The sequence below is a fragment of the Hyla sarda genome, chromosome 1, assembly GCF_029499605.1.
Source record: "Hyla sarda isolate aHylSar1 chromosome 1, aHylSar1.hap1, whole genome shotgun sequence".
Taxonomy (NCBI): domain Eukaryota; kingdom Metazoa; phylum Chordata; class Amphibia; order Anura; family Hylidae; genus Hyla; species Hyla sarda.
The window spans coordinates 511,783,968-511,804,737 of NC_079189.1; the positions used below are offsets into that span (position 1 = coordinate 511,783,968).

Sequence of the window (20,770 nt, forward strand, 5' to 3'; positions counted from 1 at the left end):
GGATCTAGACTGCCAGGGCATGATGTGAGTTGTAGTTTTGTAACAGCTGGAGAGTCACAGCATTCAAAACATTGTTTTATAAAACAGAGTGTAGTGTCTACATAGTGCACCATGACTTTTCTGCAGTTTAGGGGGGTCCGCTTAGTACCCCAAATAATACATTGCAGGCAACATTTCACAATCCAAATGCACTAAGGTTGTCAGGATATGCTGGAAGTTGTAGTTCACCATAAAACCTAAATCCTCCCTTATAGCATTCCCTGTGATTTTTCTCGATTCACAGAAAAGTAAAATTTTGCCTTTCAGGTCAGGCTGGGTCTACAGGTCTTTAAACGCTTAATGGGAAACTGCACATAACATATTTTCAGTGAGAAGTAGTCTACTGCTACTGTTATCAGCCTGATCAACCTTGGGAAAATACGCTATTATAATAGTATAGGAATCCATATTGACAATGTTTTCTATAAAATAATGATTTCAGATGCAAAGCCCCTTTAAGCAACAGAAGCAGCAGGTTACCTCCCTTACATTCTTCCGGTAGCAGGCGGAGATACAAGATGCTGTGGCCCTCCCGGGTGTACTTTGGTCACTTCCTGCACAATAGTGCCCCACAAAAAGGGAGAAGCCCGGCAGGCACTCATCACTTGTACTTGCCCCTGGTCTCTGCTCCAGCCACCACTTAGGTTCAGCCTCCCATTCCTCCTCTTCGCTGATGCCAGTACCACAGAAACAAGATGGTGGCTGCTTGCGTTACCGTGGCCTATACTGCAAAGACCGGTTCTAAGGCACTTCTGTTGTTACAATTTTTTGGTTTGTTTCATATAGTATTTTGACACATTGGGTAATGTGTACCACAGTATCCTCTGTTTAGGATTTTTGATTTATGTAGAGCTCCCACAATCCTTTTTCTTTGTATATTGGAATAAGCCTCCTAGTAGGCCTGCATGATATATCGCAATCGAATCACGATTATAGTGGATTGCAATATTTCGATTTGGCCCTTGTCAAAATTAGGTCTAAGGAGATGAAAACAGCACTCACGGGGCTATGTGGCAAACGGGAGTGTAGAGGTCAAAGGGTGGAGTCACCTAGGTCCAGGGGGTGGAACAACTGATAAGGATGGACTGAGGGGAGGCTTTCAAATGTGATTGACTGTGCTGCTATATATTTTGCTAAGTGTCGACATAAGAAAATATACACCACACAGAGGATGTTGGTATACACTCATTCTTAGCAGGAAACCCAGCTGTTCCCCAAAGAGTTCTGTTTAATACAGGAAGTAAATTTTTTACATTCGAAAAAAAAGGAGGGTTAGTTATGACATCACAATTAGCATGTTACTTTTTGATTGGTTGTTTGATTATTGTGTCCGTATATATTAGCATATCTAGTGTCCATTAATTTCTTGGCAGAAGTTTCTGTTTGTCAGATATTTTGTCTTTCTACTCCTGCATGCAAGGTCTCAATCCGGAGTCACGAGTAGATAGCATTCTGATGTATATGGGTTAAAGGGTAGGTAACAGATATTTTTTTCCAGCAGCAATGGCATATTAGTATTAGTATATTGATCAGTCATTAGATACATAAGGGTCATCCCTATCACAACCACTCCTGCTTACACTGTAGTACTGTTCATTACTGTGAGCAGGGGAATGGTTTCATCTTTATGAGAGGGAATGACTATATGAGGAAGAGGGTGGCCATATGAGGGTGGATTTACAATATTGAGGGGGGATTACTATATGAGGAGAAATGGCTATATGGGGGGGGGGTGACTATATGAGGAGGGTAAAGGGCCATATGATGTTAAGAATAGCTTTATGGATTGTTATATAGTTGTCCCCTCCCCCTCACATAGCCATCCCGCTTTATATAGCTGTTTCCCCCTCATATAGCCGTACACCTCTCATATAGTCGTTCCCTCACTTCTTGCTGTTTCTCCCTCATATAGCCACCCCCTCAAATAGCCATTCCCTCTTCTGATACAGCCATTTCTCCCCCTCATAAAGCCGTTCTCCCCCTCACATAGCCGTTTCCCCCATATAGCTATTTCTCCTCATATAGCCATTCCCCCCATATATTCGTCCCCCCTCTTCATATAGTCGTTCCCCCATTACATAGCCATTCCCTCCTCTCATATAGCTGTCCTTCCCTCACATTGTCATTCTCCCCTCTTATATAGCCGTTTCTCCCCCTCATATAGCCATTGCCCCCCTAATATAGCCATTGCCCCCCATCATATAGCCGTTCTTCCCCTCATATAGCCATTCCTCCTCATATAGCCATTCACCCCCCATATAGCCATTCCCCTCTTTTCATATTATGAAATGAGGGGAGTGGTAATATGAAATGGGAGAATTTGACATGAAATAGGGGGAATAAACCATTTGTTTATAATATCACAATCGCATATCGAAATCGTAATATTTACCTCCATAATCCTCCTCAGTAGGGGCGGGGGGGGGGGGGGGGGGGGGGGGTGTTCCCAAGCCCCTGGTGCAAGGTAATGTCTGGCTTGAATCTTCAGAGGAAAGACTTCTTCTCCTGTGCTGATCTTTCAATGTTGCGAATGGAGCTCCAGTCTGCATCTAACCCCTCTCTTCCGCATGCGCAGCCAGCCAAAGGAGACAAGAAGTAAAATTCTCTGCTTACGAGATTTCACAGCTGAGAAGGGTATGATGCCGGGTGGAGCACTATTCTGCAGTATTGGCAGCACAGGGAAGAACATTCAATGCCTTCACGATGCCCCCATTATTATTCACTCAATATTGCTGCAACTTTCCTGCCACTTTGTATCCTATGTTACCTATATTTTTGCCTAGCAGTGATTGCTTAAAAATCTTATAAATGTCTGTGTGTAGCCTTAGCCTGATAACAAGGGGAAATGAGGGATGGTGTCATGTGTCCTGGGTGGTGGCTGCCAGGGAGGAGTGCCAACAAGTTACTCTGCCTCGGTCATGGTCATTTAGATATAGCGCTACAGAAGAATCTTTACTCCTGGTGACAGAAAGCCTAGCTTAGACTCTATTACTCTGTTCTCTAAAAATAAGTTTTTTGGTGATCTATTCCATTACTTACAGCCTGTTCAGAGTGGAAGCATTATATTTTGTCCCTTGTGGTACAAGCCTTATAGAGGTAATGCTTTTTAGTATTGATCTTCTAGCTCTATCATTAACAAACTATGTATCAGCAATAACAGTAATAGCAACACTCACCACTTTGTCTTGTACCAATTGCTAAAATGATTACTGGCACCGACTGGTGACTGAATATCTGTTTTAATAATGGAGCAAAATTGTTCTTTATTTCCAGAAATAAGGATTTGTTGTTGACCGCAAACTTTAATACAAAAATATCTCCTTCTGCAATTGTGGCCTGAGACCTCTGCAAATCACTGGCAAATGTATCCTGCAAAAGAACAAGCATATCATTATTAAGTGCATTTCATTAGGATCATTTTCACAAAATTCTTGACTTTGGTTTAGGGTCCTATTGAATCCCTTAAAGGGGGCAAGTGCCTTTTAATTAAAAACTTTCTGCACTTCTAGAATGGTATCCCAAGTGGGGGATTCTCATATACTGCATGATGTCCAACTGCCCTTACAGAGCAAATAAACATGAGTTGTCTTTTTAAGAGAACTTATATAAAGGAACGTTCACATTATTTTATGATTGGTTGGGTTACGACCCCTGGGACACCCACCGATTTTGAGAATGAAGGGGGACGCAGCATTGGTATAGTACTTCAGGTACAAGTACACCTCTGGTGGAGCTGTCCTTATATTAGTAGCTATATAGGAAATTTGTATGTGCTGTCCTTTGCTTTCTGCAGGTAAAGCCCAGGAACCGTTCAGACATAAATCTTAAATTTGCAGCAATAGGTCAAAGTGAAAAAATAGACCAATAGTTTAAAGGGTATTACAGCAATTAAAAACTTATCCTCCATTCTTAGGATTGGGATAAGTGTCTGATAGCAGTGGAGGAATAGGATTATGACTGTCAAAAAAAGAAAGGAGAAAAAGGTAGCACGGTCGAGGAAGGGTAAATAGTTCAGTTTTGAACAGAATGGGGGAAATGTATCAATGCTTACACCTAAAACCTGGCATAAAAAGTCATAACACCCTACATTTTTGTGCAAAACATAAAAAAAGTCGAGCAAAATGAGGTTTGCGTATTAGGCTGCTTTCACACTATAAAGCTCTTCCGTTTTAAAGAGCAGTTATAATTCTCCGTTATGAAACCCTTAAAAATATCTGTTACAAAATCCCATTAAGCCCTTAAGGACCAGGCCCATTTTGGCCTTAAGGACCAGACCAATTTTATTTTTGCATTTTCGTTTTTTCCTCCTCGCCTTCTAAAAATCATAACTCTCTTATATTTCCATCCACAGACCCATATGAGGGCTTGTTTTTTGCATCACCAATTTTAATTTGTAATTAGGTTCAATAGATAGAAGGACAAAGGCACTCACCCAGCGCTGTGATTAGATATCTTCTTTAATTCAAGTAGTACATGGTGACCAGCTATCTTACACACTGGCGTCCTGCGCTCGCCACGGCTTCCACCGCTATCCTGTTGTAACATGTACTACATGAATTAAAGAAGATATCTATCTAATCACAGCGCTGGGTGAGTGCCTTTGTCCTTCTATCTATTGAACTGTATTCATACACTGCGATTTTCCACGAATGAGCACCACCCGATAAGCTGGTATTTCTACCGTCTGCTCTCCCACATTAAGATTGCTAGAAAGTAATAGCGTGCAGTGCCTGCATCTTTCCTTTTTCTACTTCAATATATGGTTTACTTTGTAATTACATCACTTATTTTAGCATAAAATGTACGGCGCAACCAAACAAATATTATTTACGTGGGAAAAATGAAAAGAAAACCACAATTTAGCAAATTTTGGAAGGTTTTGTTTTCACGCTGTAAACATTCTGGTAAAAATGACATGTTTTCTTTATTCTGTGGGTCAATCTGATTAAAATGATACCCATGATTATATGCTTTTTTATAATTGTACCACTTAAAAAAAACAACTCACACCATTTTAACAAAATTTGTATTTTGAAATTGCCCTATTTGACCACCTATAACTTTCTCACGTTTCCATATATGGGGCGATATGAGGGCTCATTTTTTGCACCATGATCTGTAGTTTTTATCAGTACCACTTTTGCTTAGCTTTAACTCTTTATTAATTTTTTTTGGAACAAAATGTGACCAAAAAGCAGCAATTTTGGAAAAATTTTTTACATTTACGCCGTTCACCGTACGGGATAATTAACAATATTTAATAGTTCAAACATTTACACACGCGGTGTTACCAAATATGTGTATTAATTCATTTTTTTATGCTTTTTGGGGGGTAAAATGGGAAAAATTGATGTTTTACTTTTTTATTTGGGGAGGGGATTTTTCTAATTTTTTTACTTTTTTATTTTACATTTTTTTTAAAAATTTTTTTTACACTTTTTATGTCCCCATAGGGGACTATTCATAGCAATCAGTTGATTGCTAATACTGTTCAGTGCTATGTATAGGACACTGCACTGCTCAGTATTATCAGTAATCTTCTGCTCTGGTCTGCTCGATCTCAGACCAGAGCAGAAGACCCCGGGAGACGGCCGGAGCCAGGTGAGGGGACCTCCGGCCGCCATGCTGGATGATCGGATGGCCGCGGCAGCGCTGCGGGCGATCCGATCATCCATTCAAAGTACCGCACTGCTGCAGATGTCGTGATCTGTATTGATCACGGCATCTGAGGGGTTAATGGCGGACATCCGCGCGATCGCGGATGTCCGCCATTACTGGCGGGTCCCTTGCTGCTGATAGCAGCCGGGACCTGCCGGGCATGACGCGAGCACCGATCCGGTGCTCGCGATCATGGCGGCGCGTAAATGTACGTCATGGTGCGCTAATTACCAACTCACCATGACGTACATTTACGTCCATTGTCGTTAAGGGGTTAAAGTCTATGGGATTTCTACATTATCCGTTTTAACCTGTCATAGCCCGTTATTAATAATGGACGTTATTTTGTGACGGGAGAAAAATAGTACAAGTACCGTTTTTTCTCCCGTCACAAATAACGTCCGTTATTAATAATGGGCCATAGACTTTGATGGGATTTTGTAACACCCGTTTTTAAGGGTTGATTATAACGGCTCTTTAAAACGGAAGAACTTTATAGTGTGAAAGCAGCCTTACTTTGTACCTTTTTTTCTGACAGAAAACTAACAGGCAAGCCTTGTTAAATTCCCCCCAATAACTATATATATATATATATATATATATACAAGAGCATTCAGGAACACTAAGGCGTCCCAGTTTTGGTCAGAGGGATTCTTTAAAGTAAATGTGCATCTTTGTGCACAACATCCTAGTTGGCCATTAAGCTGAGGTCTTCAAACTGTGGACCACTCCAGGTAGTGCTGGGCGATATACCTGTTCATATCGAATACCGGTGTGTTTTTCCTGTACGATATGAATTTTTCCCTATACCACAATACTGGTCGCCCCCCCCCCCCTCTCGAATGAATGAACTATCAGCTGCAGCACTGCTGTCCCCACATTGGGTGACTAATCATATTACCCGCAGGCACTGCTCTCCTTTTCCTCCTGTGAGCCACGGCACGGGAAATGAATGAGTTGTGAGCGGCGGGCGCAGGACTTCTGTTTGGAGAACGGAAGCTGTCACATCCCCCTGCAAGCGCAGAAAGCCAGTGGGCCACGGGCGCTGCAGAGCTTCTGATCAGAAGTTCTGCAGCGCCCGCGGCACACTGGTTTTCTGCGCTTGCAGGGGGAGGTGACAGCTTCTGTTCCCCGAACAGAAGTCCTGCACCTGGGGCTCACAACTCATTCATTTCCAGCGCCACGGCTCACAGGAGGAGAAGGAGAGCAGCGCCTGCAGGTAACATGATTAGTCTCCCAATGTGGGGAAAGCGTAGTGGCTGATAGTTCATTCGGTGGGTGGGGGAGGGGGGAGGAAAAGCAGAGCAGAGCGCCTGCGGGTCATATATGATTAGTTCCCCAGTGCACTACGGATGATAATTCATTCGAGGGGGGGGGGGGGTGGTTAGGAGGAAATGAGTGAAAAAAATCGGCAAATACCGTGGAACTGCCATAACTTTGAAAAATACTGTGATACACAATTTTAGTCATACCACCAAGCACTAACTCCAGGCATGCTGAGAGTTGTAGTTTAGCAAAATCCACAGTTTAGAGACCACTGGCATAGAGGCATGACAACAACAGATTGTACTTAAAAACTTTACTAATGGCCAGAATAAAAGAGCTGCAGGCATTATATATATATATATATATATATATATATCATGCCCATTTACCTACTGTTAGTTTTACTAAAAAGAAACACTGTTGAACCTTTAAAGTATGGTGTGCAGCTTGAGAGAAGGGGGAACTGCTGGGGCAGAGGAGACATCATCAAGCCTCTGCAGTTAGGCCAGGGTATTCAAATACAGGGGTAGGTTATGACTTCTATAATGACCTACAGTGCGCAGATGATACAGTGCGCAGTCAATAGCAACAGGTTGTCATAAAAACAGCAGCAACAAATGACAATGAGGTTTTTTTTTGCAGGTCTGCTATATTATTGCTAACCATGCAGTTCCCCAATATGTTCTTTAAAAGCAAGCTCGATACAGAAGCTATTGACACTGAAGCTACTGAAGCTTTACGTAATACATGAATACATTACTGTCCATCAAAACACTCCATCGGAAAGGGTTATCATTCTCCTCTACTAATCCCCTATCTGTTAAGAAAAGCTTAGAAACAAATCAGATGTTGATATTGACACCTAATCCTTTCCTTGTTTAGTGCCAACTCTCCACACCTTAGATATAATCTTAAGGGTAGGTTCACACGTACAGGATCTGCTGCATATTTTTTGCTCCATATTTTGTGCAGCTGATTTTGCAACCCATTAACTTCAATGGTTAGTAAAATTAGCTGCAGAAAATATACAGCAACAATATGCAGCAGATCCTGTACGTGTGAACATACTCTAAAGGGGTTATCCCAACATTTAGGGATACCTAACTGATCAGTGGGGTCCACCGCTGTGACTCACCTATCATAAGAGTTTAATTGTTACACCCAGTGAATGGAGAGGCAGCAAGCAAACTTGGCCCTGCCTATGGTACTTCCGAAAAGTTCAGTACTTAGCAATGTTTAAAAAGTCTTGTAGAGAATAAATCGAGCAGCTGTTGAGCGTGATACAGCTCCATCCACTGCTGGGGTCAACTTGTGATAGGTGGGGTCACAGTGGTCAGACCCCCAGGGTTCAGCTAGATATCCCCTATCCCTTGCATAGGGGATAACTTTTAACCCTGGGATAAACTCTTGATTATGACAGTATTGCAGCATTATTTTCAATGAACACTGTGTGGTATATACTTTCTGCAAATACACAAAGTGCGTAGCATTTCTTTACAAGTGTTGAAATTAAGCGTTGGCGATGAACGTACAATGAAGCTTTTATTTGAAAATGCGGTTAGAGAAGTAGGCATGGGTCTAGCTGAGCATTTCAATGAACTGGTATGCTACAGGACATTCCTATGAAGGACAATGCACCCCTACATTTTTCTCATCAGTTACTGGATAACTTTGTCTAATGACAAAAGAAGTGAAGCTAAAATAAAAACATAAGGAATGTATCAAATAAATTCCCTGACAAGAAAGAAAGCTGAAGCATAGCATCTTTAAGGGTACTCTTATATGTCCAGGTTTGTTTTGTGAAGCAGCAGAAGCCAAGACCAGGTATGGATCACAAAGGGAGAAAAAGTATTCCTGGTTTTAGCTTTAAAACTATACCTGGAATGTGTAAGAACATAAATCTATGTTCTTACACAATATTTTGGTATTTTAAGCCAAAACCAGGAATAACACAGACACAGAGAAAACCTATGAGTGAAAGGCTAATTGAATAATATAAAGGGGTATTCCAGGCCAAAACTTTTTTTTATATATCAACTGGCTCCGGAAAGTTAAACAGATTTGTACATTACTTCTATTAAAAAATCTTAATCCTTCCAATAGTTATTAGCTTCTGAAGTTGAGTTGTTATTTTCTGTCTAACTGCTCTCTGATGACTCACGTCCCGGGAGCTGTGCAGTTCCTATGGGGATATCCTCCCATCATGCACAGCTCCCGGGACGTGACATCATCATTGAGCAGTTAGACAGAAAATTTCAGAAGCTAATAACTATTGGAAGGATTAAGATTTTTTAATAGAAGTAATTTAAATCTGTTTAACTTTCCGGAGCCAGTTGATATATATATATATATATATATATATATATATATATATATATAAAAGGTTTTGCCTGGAATACCCCTTTAAGGGTATATAAGGACAGTCCAGACACTAACCAATTCCCACTTTATTTTATAGGTACAAAATAGGTTTTATAGGTATAAAATAGGTTTATAGGTAGGGCTAGGTATCATGTGCTTTCACAGCATTTACACAACCACAATAGGAAGATTTCTGTGCTTTCCTAAAAATACAGACCAAAAGAGATCCAAAATAATGCTGAAAAACCATGTGTGCACATAAGCTTAGGCAGAGACCACATGCAGACTTTTTAGCACTTGGTGTCCTGACTCTTTTTCTGTGACTCCAGAGACATACAGAGCTGGCTCCTGACCCATCCCTAGTTACAGCTTAAAATGTAGTGTAGAATATTTATTCAGGGCAGTAAGCCATCACTTTCCCACCACCTCTATTCCAACCCCTATATTTTACCTTCTTCTTTCTTCCTCAGCCTTACCCCTCACTCCTTCTTTGTTTACTATGCTTCTCTGCTAAACTAAATTTTATTATGTTTTTTTTTTTTTTGGGGGGGGGGGGGGGGGGAATTTTCTTTTTGCTCAACAATAAATTTACTGGTATGGTGATTTTGTTTGCATTGATTTATCAATGTACATCCCTTACTGTATGTCTTGCTGCATGTTTTGGTTTATGAAACCAATACAAACCAAAACAAGAAAAAAATCCTCTCGATCCAGCTCTTCAGTAAAACTTGTCTTTTAGTCTTTTATTGGAAATGTATTAATACACAGTTCCATTTCATAAAAACTTCCCCTCTCACACCAGATGCCCCATCCTGTACATCCCAACGCATTTCGTGTGCATGAGCACTTTGTCCAGGATGCCTTTACAAAGTACGCATGCGCACTAAACAGGTTGGGATGTATAGTATGGGGCACTTGGTGTGAGCTGAGAAGTTTTTATGGAATGGATCTGTGTATTAATGCATATCCAATAAAAGACAAGTTTTTCTGAAGAGCTGGATCGAGAGGACTTTTTTCTTGTGGCAGTCGGCAGTCATAGCGGGCGATGGGCTTGGCCCAGATCCAAGCACTTCACCAATAAGGAGATGAGCTGTGGATATTGTTTTCATATTTCTGCATGTTTTAGTTTATACTTCCTGTTAATACAGTTGATGTATAGAGTTTACACACGATCACTTTGAAGACAGAACAGTACTCTTCCTTTTGGAGATTTTGGTTTGGCTTTTAATCACTAGTCAAGGCTCTTTTATAGGTTGGTCATTGGGGAAAATTTACTCATTTTGTCTTTCTTTGCACTAAATATTTTTTAGACCGGCTAAGTTTCAAAAGCAGGAAAAAATGAAGGTCTATGGGAGGAAAACACCACAAACTAGGTAAAAAAAACGACCACACCCAAGAGAATGCTACATTTTCAAAAAGCTGCCACTGACCCAAAAAACGCATCCCAACTGAGAAAAATAAAAACATAAAAAGGAAATTAATAAACTAAGTACACCTTTATTTTTTTGGGGGGAAAAAGATGCAAATTTTTGTGCAAGCCCTGTCTGTGACTTTTTACAACTTGACACTACAATTTACAAGGGGGTGGGGCTTACAGAAAAGGAGTGATTTACTAAGCGATTTAATAAAGAAAAGTTTTAGATTTAGATATAGCCTTTTAGATGTCCCTATTTAAAGGTGAAATATCTGTGAAAGTACAAAACGCATCCCCTAGCCGCAGGATACCGCTGGGACCCCCACAATCTCCAGTATTGGGCCCTGGCACACCCCTTCCATATTTATCTATGGGAGACCCATTCAACTATCTTTGGCTCTCCCATGGAGATCAATGGAGGGGGGGGGCTGTCGGCTGCTGCGTCGTGCGGGGATCAACATGCTCTGTTCCCGGGGAGAGCCAGGGGTCCCAGTGGTCATTATAGGTTTTTGTACATGATACTTCTCCTTTAATTCCTGCAAACCTCTAATTGAAGTATTTAAAAAAGGTAGGGAAAAACAATGAGGAAAAAAAGGACACAAAAATGCAGCAGAACTGGAATCCCCACAAGATAAGTGATGCTGTGTATTTACATATACAGTATGCACAACTTTTGCTATAGATAATATGCTATATGAACTGTAAATATCTTTTTTTTAGAACTTACCCAGTCAGGACACTCGTGCACCACAATCTCCACATTGCCCAGAACACTGGCTTGGTAGACCCTGAAAACTGGGTGGCTTTTTTCTACCTGTAATCTATTAGATCTGAGTCCAAGATAGAAAGAAAACACATTTGAGGTCCTTTCTTCTGCAGATAATCCATTGTCCTCATTCCCGAGTGACACAATCTGAATAGACCTTAAACAAATACACTAGTTACTCATTCAGTCTAAATATTAGGTACTTTATAAGGTCGATTTAACAATCACAATGTACTCTGCAAAGCTTGGTAAATAAAAGCCAATTTTTGTGTAACTAGTTGGATGTAAGAAGTACAAATTCTGAGAATATAGGGGGGACATTTATCATTGTTGTGATTAGAAAGAGAGTTTTCAAGTCATTTGTTTTTGCTTACATGCGACATTTCTATCATACTATTACAGGGGGGGTTGATAAATTTAGCGCACGTAAGCAAAATAAAATAAATATTTTTTGTACGATTTCTCCTCTCCTCTGCGACATTTCTGCATAAAAAGTCGCAGTTGAGCAAAAAAAATGTGTGACTTTTTAAAAGTGTTCTGCAAAAGCAGTTTTGTAAGCCAGGTCTGGACCAGTGTAGATTTGCAGTGTTTTGGAGGGGTTTGCGACATATGATGTAAATACAATAATAAATGTCTCCCACAGTCCCAACCACAGTAACTTCCTGCAGATAGGGAATAAGATGTTCTGTACCAGAGTTCCCCCTTAAGGGGTTAAGGTTATGCTTTAAGTTGGTCTGTATTGGCCAAAATGCCTGCGCCTTTTGATAAATTCTGGCTAATGTTTACACATGACTTGCTAATGTGGAGCTCACTTGCCAGTCAGCCTGTCGTGGCTGCCTAGACCTGCTACCGGCTGAAGTGGGCGTTACACAAAATTTGCACATCATAAATCAGTGCATAAACTGTGCGCCTAGGAAATCATGCCCAAACCATGCCCACAAAACTCCCGCCGGATTAGCTAGTGAAGAAAGCCATGTATGCCGGTAAAAAAGGTATTATAAATGCAATGCACGCTGTGCACCACATATATATAGGCCAATTTGGGCCTTAACAAATTACCCTATAAGTGTTTGATCAATCATTCGTCAGAATGTTTGTATGCACAGTCTGACCATGAACATTCCAGACAAAGAGTAGGGTCACACATAACAGATCTGCAGCGTATTTTACGCTGCTGATCCGCCAGTGACCCAGCCCTATTGTGTGCCTCCAGCTGTTCCCCCTAAATGCCCCCCCCCAATGCCGCTACGAGCAGCCACACAGGGACAAGCAAGTCGTCACGCACATACGCAGTGTACTCAGAATGCGGCTGTTCCGCGATGTTTGAGTACACTGCGAGTGTGCTCATAGCGGTGGACTGCTGCAGCGAGCAGGGTAGGGTCACCGGCGTATCCGCAGCGTAACATACGCTGCAGATCCGTTACAAGTCACCCTACCGTAAATTGGCTGGAGAAATATGTGTAAAACATAGGAATGCACTTGTATAAAGTGACAAAGGATTTGTTGAAAAAACCTGACATCACAGATCACTTTTTCAGCAGACAGAAAAGTTTAATATGGTGATCGCCCAAAGTTCTTTAAAGGGGTTCTCCGGTGCTTACACATCTTATCCCCTATCCAAAGGATAGGGGATAAGATGCCTGATCGTTGGGAGTCCCGCAGCTGGGGACACCCGTGATCATGCACGCAGCACCCCATTTGTAATCAGTCCCTGGAGCGTGTTCGCTCCTGGTCTAATTACGGGCGACTACAGGGCCGGCGGCGTGTGACATCACACCTCCGCCCCCGTGTGACGTCACGCTCCGCCCCTCAATTCAAGCCTACGAGAGCTATCACGCCCCCTCCCATAGGCTTGCATTGAGGGGCGGAGCGTGACGTCACACGGGGGCGGAGGCGTGACGTCACACGCCGCCGGCCCTGTAGTCTCCCGCAGTCAGACCCCGAGCGAACACGCTCCAGGGACTGATTACAAACGGGGTGCCGCGTGCATGATCACGGGCGTCCCCAGCTGCAGGACTCCCACGATCAGGCATCTTATCCCCTATCCTTTGGATAGGGGATAAGATGTGTAAGCACCGGAGAACCCCTTTAAACTCAGTCATTCTGTCCACCTTTTTGATCTTTAGGGTTTAGTCACATCAGGATTCTCACATATATAGCAGCAAACTGTCAGAATGGGACACCGCCGCATATCTGTTAACCTACAAGCATAGGGCACTATTGACACCCAAACTAGTGACTATGATCAGATAATTTCACACACATATGCATATTTACTCGGACTATATGACTATGTTTGGGCCATTGAAAGGGGTTATCCAGCTTAAAAAAATTTAGCCCCATCCAAAGGCAGAGCTCTGCAATTTCCTACCCAGCACCCTGGCTCACCTGCTGCATGGAGCTGGGGTAGGCACGCGCCCTTCATTCATCTCTATGGGAAAGCCGAATCACCAGGGTGCATGCCCATCACGTTTATGCTATACAGCTCCCGTATACTGTTTCAAGTTAAAAACCATACGGAACCGTATAGAAAACCGTATGCATTGACTTAACATTGTCTGGTTTTTTATCGGTATCCAAAACCGTAGTCTATGACGTTTTTCTGGTCTGGGTGAAAAACAGTATTAAAACGTATAAGTTTTTTTTTTAACATGGGAGTAAATGGGAACCGTACAGAACCGTATGTGCGTACGGTTCCATCCGGTTTTCATCACACGTTTTTTTTACTTTGCACAGTATTTTTTCTTGGAATTTCAATTTTCCTTAAAAAAACAGATGCAACCGGACATCATTTTTCAAACCGTATACGGTTTTTAACCGTATACGGGTTGAAATTTGTACACACATTTGATACAGTTTAGTCAGGTTTTGAGGAATCCGTTTTTCATCAAAAACCTGATATGGGAACTGTATTGAAAAAACCTGGTGTGAATGCAGCCTAACTGGGTATCTCCGGCTCTCCCATAGAGATGCATAGAGGGGGCTTGTTAACCAGAGCTCCATGCAGGAGGAGAACTGGGGCCCAGTACAGGAGAGTAGTTTAGCTTAGAAAAATGTATTCCCTTTGGACAGGGGATAAGTGTCAGATAATGGGGGTCCCAGCAGCCGTACGTGATCGGAAACTTATCCTCTATACTTTTGATAGCTGGACTACTCCTTTAAGTCCCTGCTTGTATGTGCACCGGTACATTGTCATCCCATTCCGACAGTGTAACAATGTATAGAGTGCAGAATCCAGATCTGATAAAGTAATACATAGAGTACAACTACACACAAAATATCCAAGAAGTGAGACATTATATTATTATTATGCCTTCAACTGTTGCAAAACTACAACTCCCAGCATGTCCGGACAGCCTTCGGCTGTCCGGACATGCTGGGAGTTGAAGTTTTGCAACAGCTGGAGGCACTCTGGTTGGGAAATACTAAATAATATACTAGGAAAACATGCTGAAGTGCAGAATGACAAACAACACAACTTCCTTTCCATAAGCCCATACTGTGGGGAGCCCTCCAGAGCCTGCAGCCCCCTCCTCAGACTGTTACATAACAGAGAATCAGGGGTGAGCCCCAGCATCTCCTCCCAGCACAACAGCACGAGAAGCCCGAATATACAGCCCCCAGATGTGTCACCTACATTGCTGTGGATCCGCTGCAGCCCGTCACATCGCGTGGAGCAGCCTGCAGGCTGTAGTGTATGGCAGAGGCGGGCACAGCCAGGCGCGGGTTAATGGTCAGCCTGCTGTCTGCAGCGGTGCCTTCCCCGGCGTCATGAGCTCAGCACTGCTTCCCTGCTAGGATGCACCGGAGCCCGGGCAGCTGCTGGCATGAATGCCTGTAAACAATACACCACAAAGCAGCATGTTGTGTGGGGGCGGGAGCTCTGCCAGGCCCTTCTCCCTCAGCTCTTATTACTGTGTACAATGGAGGGGGTACAGAGGGGGAGGTCAGCAAATGCACAGTGCCCCCGGATCAATAGGAATCCTCTCATGGTGTACCAGGAGGGTATATGCAGGAGGGTATATGCCCACAGCCTTATTCCGAATACTTTACAGCCATTTCATACAGTCCTGTTACCCTCCATTGCCCCTTTATAGCCAAAGGGTCTGTACCTACTTTTATGCCTCTGTCTTTTTTTGACTGGTGAAGAAAAACTAGTACTTTTGCTAAACTGCTACTTAGCCTAAAATACTTTTGTTTGGCTTTTTTTTTTTTTTTTTTTTTTACTTTAAAACAAAAAAAATAAAAAAAATAAACACCAAAAAAATAAAAATGCTCCCTCATGATGGAGTTTTATTTTTTTTATTAATTAGCCTTTTATTAGGGTAAGGCTAGGTTCACAATGCCATTGTGCTCTGTCCAGTTCTGTAAGGCTAGGTTCACAATGCCATTGTGCTCTGTCCAGTTCTGGGTTCGACCGGCTATTTATCTGCGCCAAACAGCCCGAAAAGGCGGAGGAGTACAACTGACCGAACAGACCTAGAACAGGACAGAGCACAATGGCAATGTGAACCTAGCCTTACCCTAATAAACACTATGGGGGAGATTGATCAAAACCTGGCCAGAGGAAAAGTTGCTGAGTTGCCCATAGCAACCAATCAGATCGCTTCTTTCATTTTTTTTTAAAAGGCCTCAGACCCGCACAATCTCCAGTATTGGGCCCTGGCACACCCCTTCCATATTTATCTATGGGAGACCCATTCAACTATCTTTGGCTCTCCCATGGAGATCAATGGAGGGGGGGGCTGTCGGCTCCTGCGTCATGCGGGGATCAACATGCTCTGTTCCCGGGGAGAGCCAGGGGTCCCAGTGGTCATTATAGGTTTTTGTACATGATACTTCTCCAGAGGAAAAGTTGCTGAGTTGCCCATAGCAACCAATCAGATCGCTTCTTTCATTTTTTTTAAAAGGCCTCAGAAAAATGAAAGAATCGATCTGATTGGTTGCTATGGGTAACTCAGCAACTTTTCCTCTGGACAGGTTTTAATCAGTCTCTCCCTATTATTTTATTTTAAACACCATAAAAACTGCATCTTGGGAGTGAAAAATGAGAGTGTTTTTTTTGGGGCCAAAAAACATTCCCAGACCGGGACGGAGCACATCCAGAACGGGATCCGGTAATTTACCATAATTTATCGGAGAAAAAAAGTAATGCAAGCACTATGGGGAAGATTTATCAAAACCTGTCCAGAGGAAAAGTTGCCCATAGCAACCAATCAGATCGCTTCTTTCATTTTTAACAAGGCCTCTGCAAAATGAAAGAAGCAATCTGATTGGTTGCTATGGGCAACTGGGCAACTTTTCCTTTGCACTGGTTTTGATAAATCTCCCCCTATTTCTTTCTCCTCTAAACTCCTGTGATTACATCATTGTTGACATAGCTCCATATAGCTATAGATCCATATAAATCATGAGATTATTTAATCTTGTGATTCAAGTATTTCTAGTGAAGAAAAACTAGTACTAATTTTGCTAAACTGCTACTTAGCCTAAAAGAGCCACTTAAAGAGTACCTGTAATCAAACCATATTTTCTAAACTAACTCACATTATATTCCCTTACTACTCCTAACACCCTTCCTGCCCTTAAAAAAAAAAAATTAAAAAAGCTGTTTAGCATACCTTTCCCCTTCTCACATTGTGTGATCTCCTGGCAGGAGAAAGTGGGTGTTCCCCAGCAGGCGCGATGTCACTGAAACCTGCGAGAGCTGTGCCTTGCCATGTCCCGCACGCACTTCCTGAGTTTGGTCTCCTGCCAGGCTGGGAGGAGACCAAACTAACTGTTTGACTTGCGCAGGGAACAGAGCCACATAGTGGCCGTTTTTTCAATCACATTAAAAACATATAAAGGTTTTTAACAGCACGTAAATAGCAGAATGACTTATAATTACATAAGGAACAATATATTTAAAGTTTTGTTTGGTGACAGGTACTCTTTAAGGGTGGAAAACTGCAAAAAGAAAAATTCCATGTAGATATGTCACTTCATATTTCCCTATTGACTACCAAGTAATATCTGGCCACAGCGTTTTTGACCCCCCCAAAAAAGCCATATGACAAGTTATGCAAGTATTTTTTGCAAAAATGCCATGTCTCTTTTCAGCCATGCGGTATGTTCACACGGGCAGATATAGAAGTGGGTTTGCAGCAAGTTTCCTTCTGCAAGTGAACATACCCATAGGTTCCTTTTTTATTTTTCATTCCTTTTAAAACACTTCTGGCTTTTGCTCAAAAAAGTAGAAAGTTTTCAAACAATGTATTTTTGGTGATTTTGTTTTTTTACCTGAAAAAAAAAATGCCACAATAAACTGCCCCCTGATATTTTCCTTTTTAAATTCAACAGTTACCAAGTAAGTTTGGGACTTCATATTTCCCTATTGACTCCTAGCTTACAACTGGCCATGGCATTTGTTTTTGTGCAAACATAGCCTTAGGCTTGGATTTTTTTTTTAAGCCAAGGAAAAAACTCCCTCTTTTTTCACTCCCAAGATGCAACTTTGTGTTTTTTCCCCCCAAAAATAGTGTGTATTAGTATAGGCGTTTTATTCATTTATCGTATGATTTAAGAATTTCTATTTACGAACTGAGGGGAAATAAAATGTATATGGTGTTTTTTCCTCCCATAGAAAGATAAAAAAAAAAAAAACATCATACCCTCAGAATGCTGCAATTTTGGGAAACTGCCACTGAGCCTTAAAACGCCCCAAAAACACATTTGGGTCTGACCTTTCATATTTCCATATTAACTCCCAGCTAACATGTGGCCACAGCATTATTGATATAAAAAAAAACAAGACATACAGTGAGTATGGCTTTTTTTTGTGTGACTGTATTTGACAATGCTGGGGTTTCATACAAATGTCATTTTTTAGCCATGAAAAATGTCACTAAAAACCCCCTAATTTTGCTCTCCCAAGATGCAGTTTTTGTGAAGTTTTTTCAGAATAGTGGGTTTTAATATGGACGTTATGTGTGTTTTATGGCCTTTTATCCCCTGTGTTTTTTTCATTACAAGTCATGCGAGTCATTCATGTAACTCATCAAGGAACTGGGGGCAAAAAAAAAAGACCAGAAAAAATTGCAATATAACGTACACAACAATTTTTTTGGGCATTTTTCCTATTAAAGGAGTACTGCAGTGTAAGACACTTATCCCCTATTCACAGGTGTTACCCCAAATTTTTCTTTTTCACAAGGGGTAATAGGAAAAAAGCTCCCCAAAATTTGTAACACCATTTCTTCTGAGTAAGGAAATACCCCATATGTGGATGTTAAAGGACAACTGCAGTGGTAAACATTTATATATGCCCGTGCCCGGGCCTCAAAAATAAACAAAATAAACTCATACATACTTTCCTACGAGCCCCCGTTGGTCCGGCACAGGCCTCACGGTCCGGCAGTGCTGACGTTATTCCACTTCCTGGGGAGGGGGACGCTGGCGTATCACCGGCCGTGGCGATGTCCCCAGGGCCGTTTGAAGGAATTTGGGGGCCCCAAGCAAAATGGACATAGAGGCCCCCCCCCGCCCCTGATGTTCACGCATGTCACGCTCTAGGGCGCGCGACGTGAGCGAACGTCGATACAAGGCCCCCACGCTAGGTGCGGCACAGTTCCCCCCACGTTAGGTGCGGCACAGTTCCCCCCACGTTAGGTGCGGCACAGTTCCCCCCACGTTAGGTGCGGCAGAGTTCCCCCCAAGTTAAGTGTGGCACAGTTTCCCCCACGTTAGGTGCGGCAGAGTTCCCCCCACGTTAGGTGCGGCAGAGTTCCCCCCACGTTAGGTGCGGCACAGTTCCCCCACGTTAGGTGCGGCAGAGTTCCCCCCACGTTAGGTGCAGCAGAGTTCCCCCCCATTAGGTGCAGCAGAGTTCCCCCCACAATAGGTGCAGTATAGTTCCCCCACATTAGGCAGTATAGTTGCCCCACATTAGGTGCTGTATAGTTCCCCCACATTAGGCTGTAGTTCCCCCACATTAGGTGCAGTATAGTCCCCCAACATTAGGTGCAGTATAGTTCCCCACATTAGGTGCAGTATAGTTCTCCACATTAGGTGCAGTATAGTTCTCCCCACATTAGGTGCAGTATAGTTCCTCACATTAGATGCAGTATAGTGCTCCACATTAGGTTGGCAGTATAGTTTACCCCACATTAGGTGCAGTATAGTTCTCCACATTAGGTGCAGTATAGTTCTCCACATTAGGTGCAATATAGTTCACCCCACATAAGGCTATAGTTCCCCCACATTAGGTGCAATATAGTCCCCCCACATTAGGTGTAATATGTTCCCCCACAGACTTACAGCCTCCAGCCATACAGTGTATGGCTGGAGGCTGTATGCCTGTTTACTGCCCTACTTCAGTGCTCCGACCACTGCTCCTTTTGTCCAGCCACCATAGCAGTAGGTCCTGGGACTGGAGGAGCGGTGGTCGGAGCACTGAAACTCGTGCCGCTGGTCACTTACCATGCTGGCCAGCACATGTCCTGTTCGCTGCTCCACTCCTCCGCGTTGCTTTCCATTGGGCGCACGCACGTCCTGGCGTGCGCTACTTCTTGGCGGTCCCTGCGAGGGCCGCAGAAGGTTAACAGGGGCATGGGATGTCCTTAATAGGGATGTCCTTAATAGTGATGGGGAAATTAATCTGGGGGGGGGGGACAATTGCCCCGTTCCCCCCCCTGCATCCGCCACTGCATGCATTATACACACACACAACACACTGTACACATTACATACTGTACATGCATGCTTCACACACACACAGATACTATACACATTACATACTGTACATGCATGCTTCATACACACAGATACTGTACACATTACATACTGTACATGCATGCTTCATACACACACACAATGTACACATTACATACTGTACATGCAAGCTTCATACACACACTGTACACATTACATACTGTACATGCATGCTTCATACACACAACACACTGTACGCATTACATACTGTACATGCATGCTTCATACAAACACAGCATACCGTACACATTACATACTGTACATGCATGCTTCATACACACAGATACTGTACACATTACATACTGTACATGCATGCTTCATACACACACACAATGTACACATTACATACTGTACATGCAAGCTTCATACACACACTGTACACATTACATACTGTACATGCATGCTTCATACACACAACACACTGTACGCATTACATACTGTACATGCATGCTTCATACAAACACAGCATACCGTACACATTACATACTGTACATGCATGCTTCATACACACAGAT

The 20,770-nt window shown here is 42.6% G+C and overlaps 1 protein-coding gene and 1 long non-coding RNA gene across 4 annotated transcripts in view; one reads left to right on the plus strand and one right to left on the minus strand.

Moving 5' to 3' along the window:
• RHOBTB3 (Rho related BTB domain containing 3) overlaps window positions 1-15,500 on the minus strand; it is a 65,208-nt gene extending 49,708 nt beyond the window's left edge. The window contains exons 1-3 of one of the 3 annotated variants that reach the window (XM_056537718.1): window positions 15,142-15,500; window positions 11,466-11,661; window positions 3,216-3,408 (exon numbers count right to left, since the gene is read on the minus strand). In XM_056537718.1, coding sequence (XP_056393693.1) covers window positions 3,216-3,408; window positions 11,466-11,661; window positions 15,142-15,143 — 391 coding nt within the window. In that variant the 5' untranslated portion in view covers window positions 15,144-15,500. The remainder of the gene's footprint in view (window positions 1-3,215; window positions 3,409-11,465; window positions 11,662-15,141) is intronic. The other 2 variants (XM_056537726.1, XM_056537709.1) reach the window with 2 other exon arrangements.
• Window positions 15,501-16,512: 1,012 nt separating this feature from the next.
• Window positions 16,513-20,770, plus strand: part of LOC130290321 (uncharacterized) — a 65,190-nt gene continuing 60,932 nt past the window's right edge. Inside the window, exon 1 of the long non-coding RNA XR_008847566.1 lies at window positions 16,513-16,621. This is a non-coding gene — a long non-coding RNA (uncharacterized LOC130290321). The remainder of the gene's footprint in view (window positions 16,622-20,770) is intronic.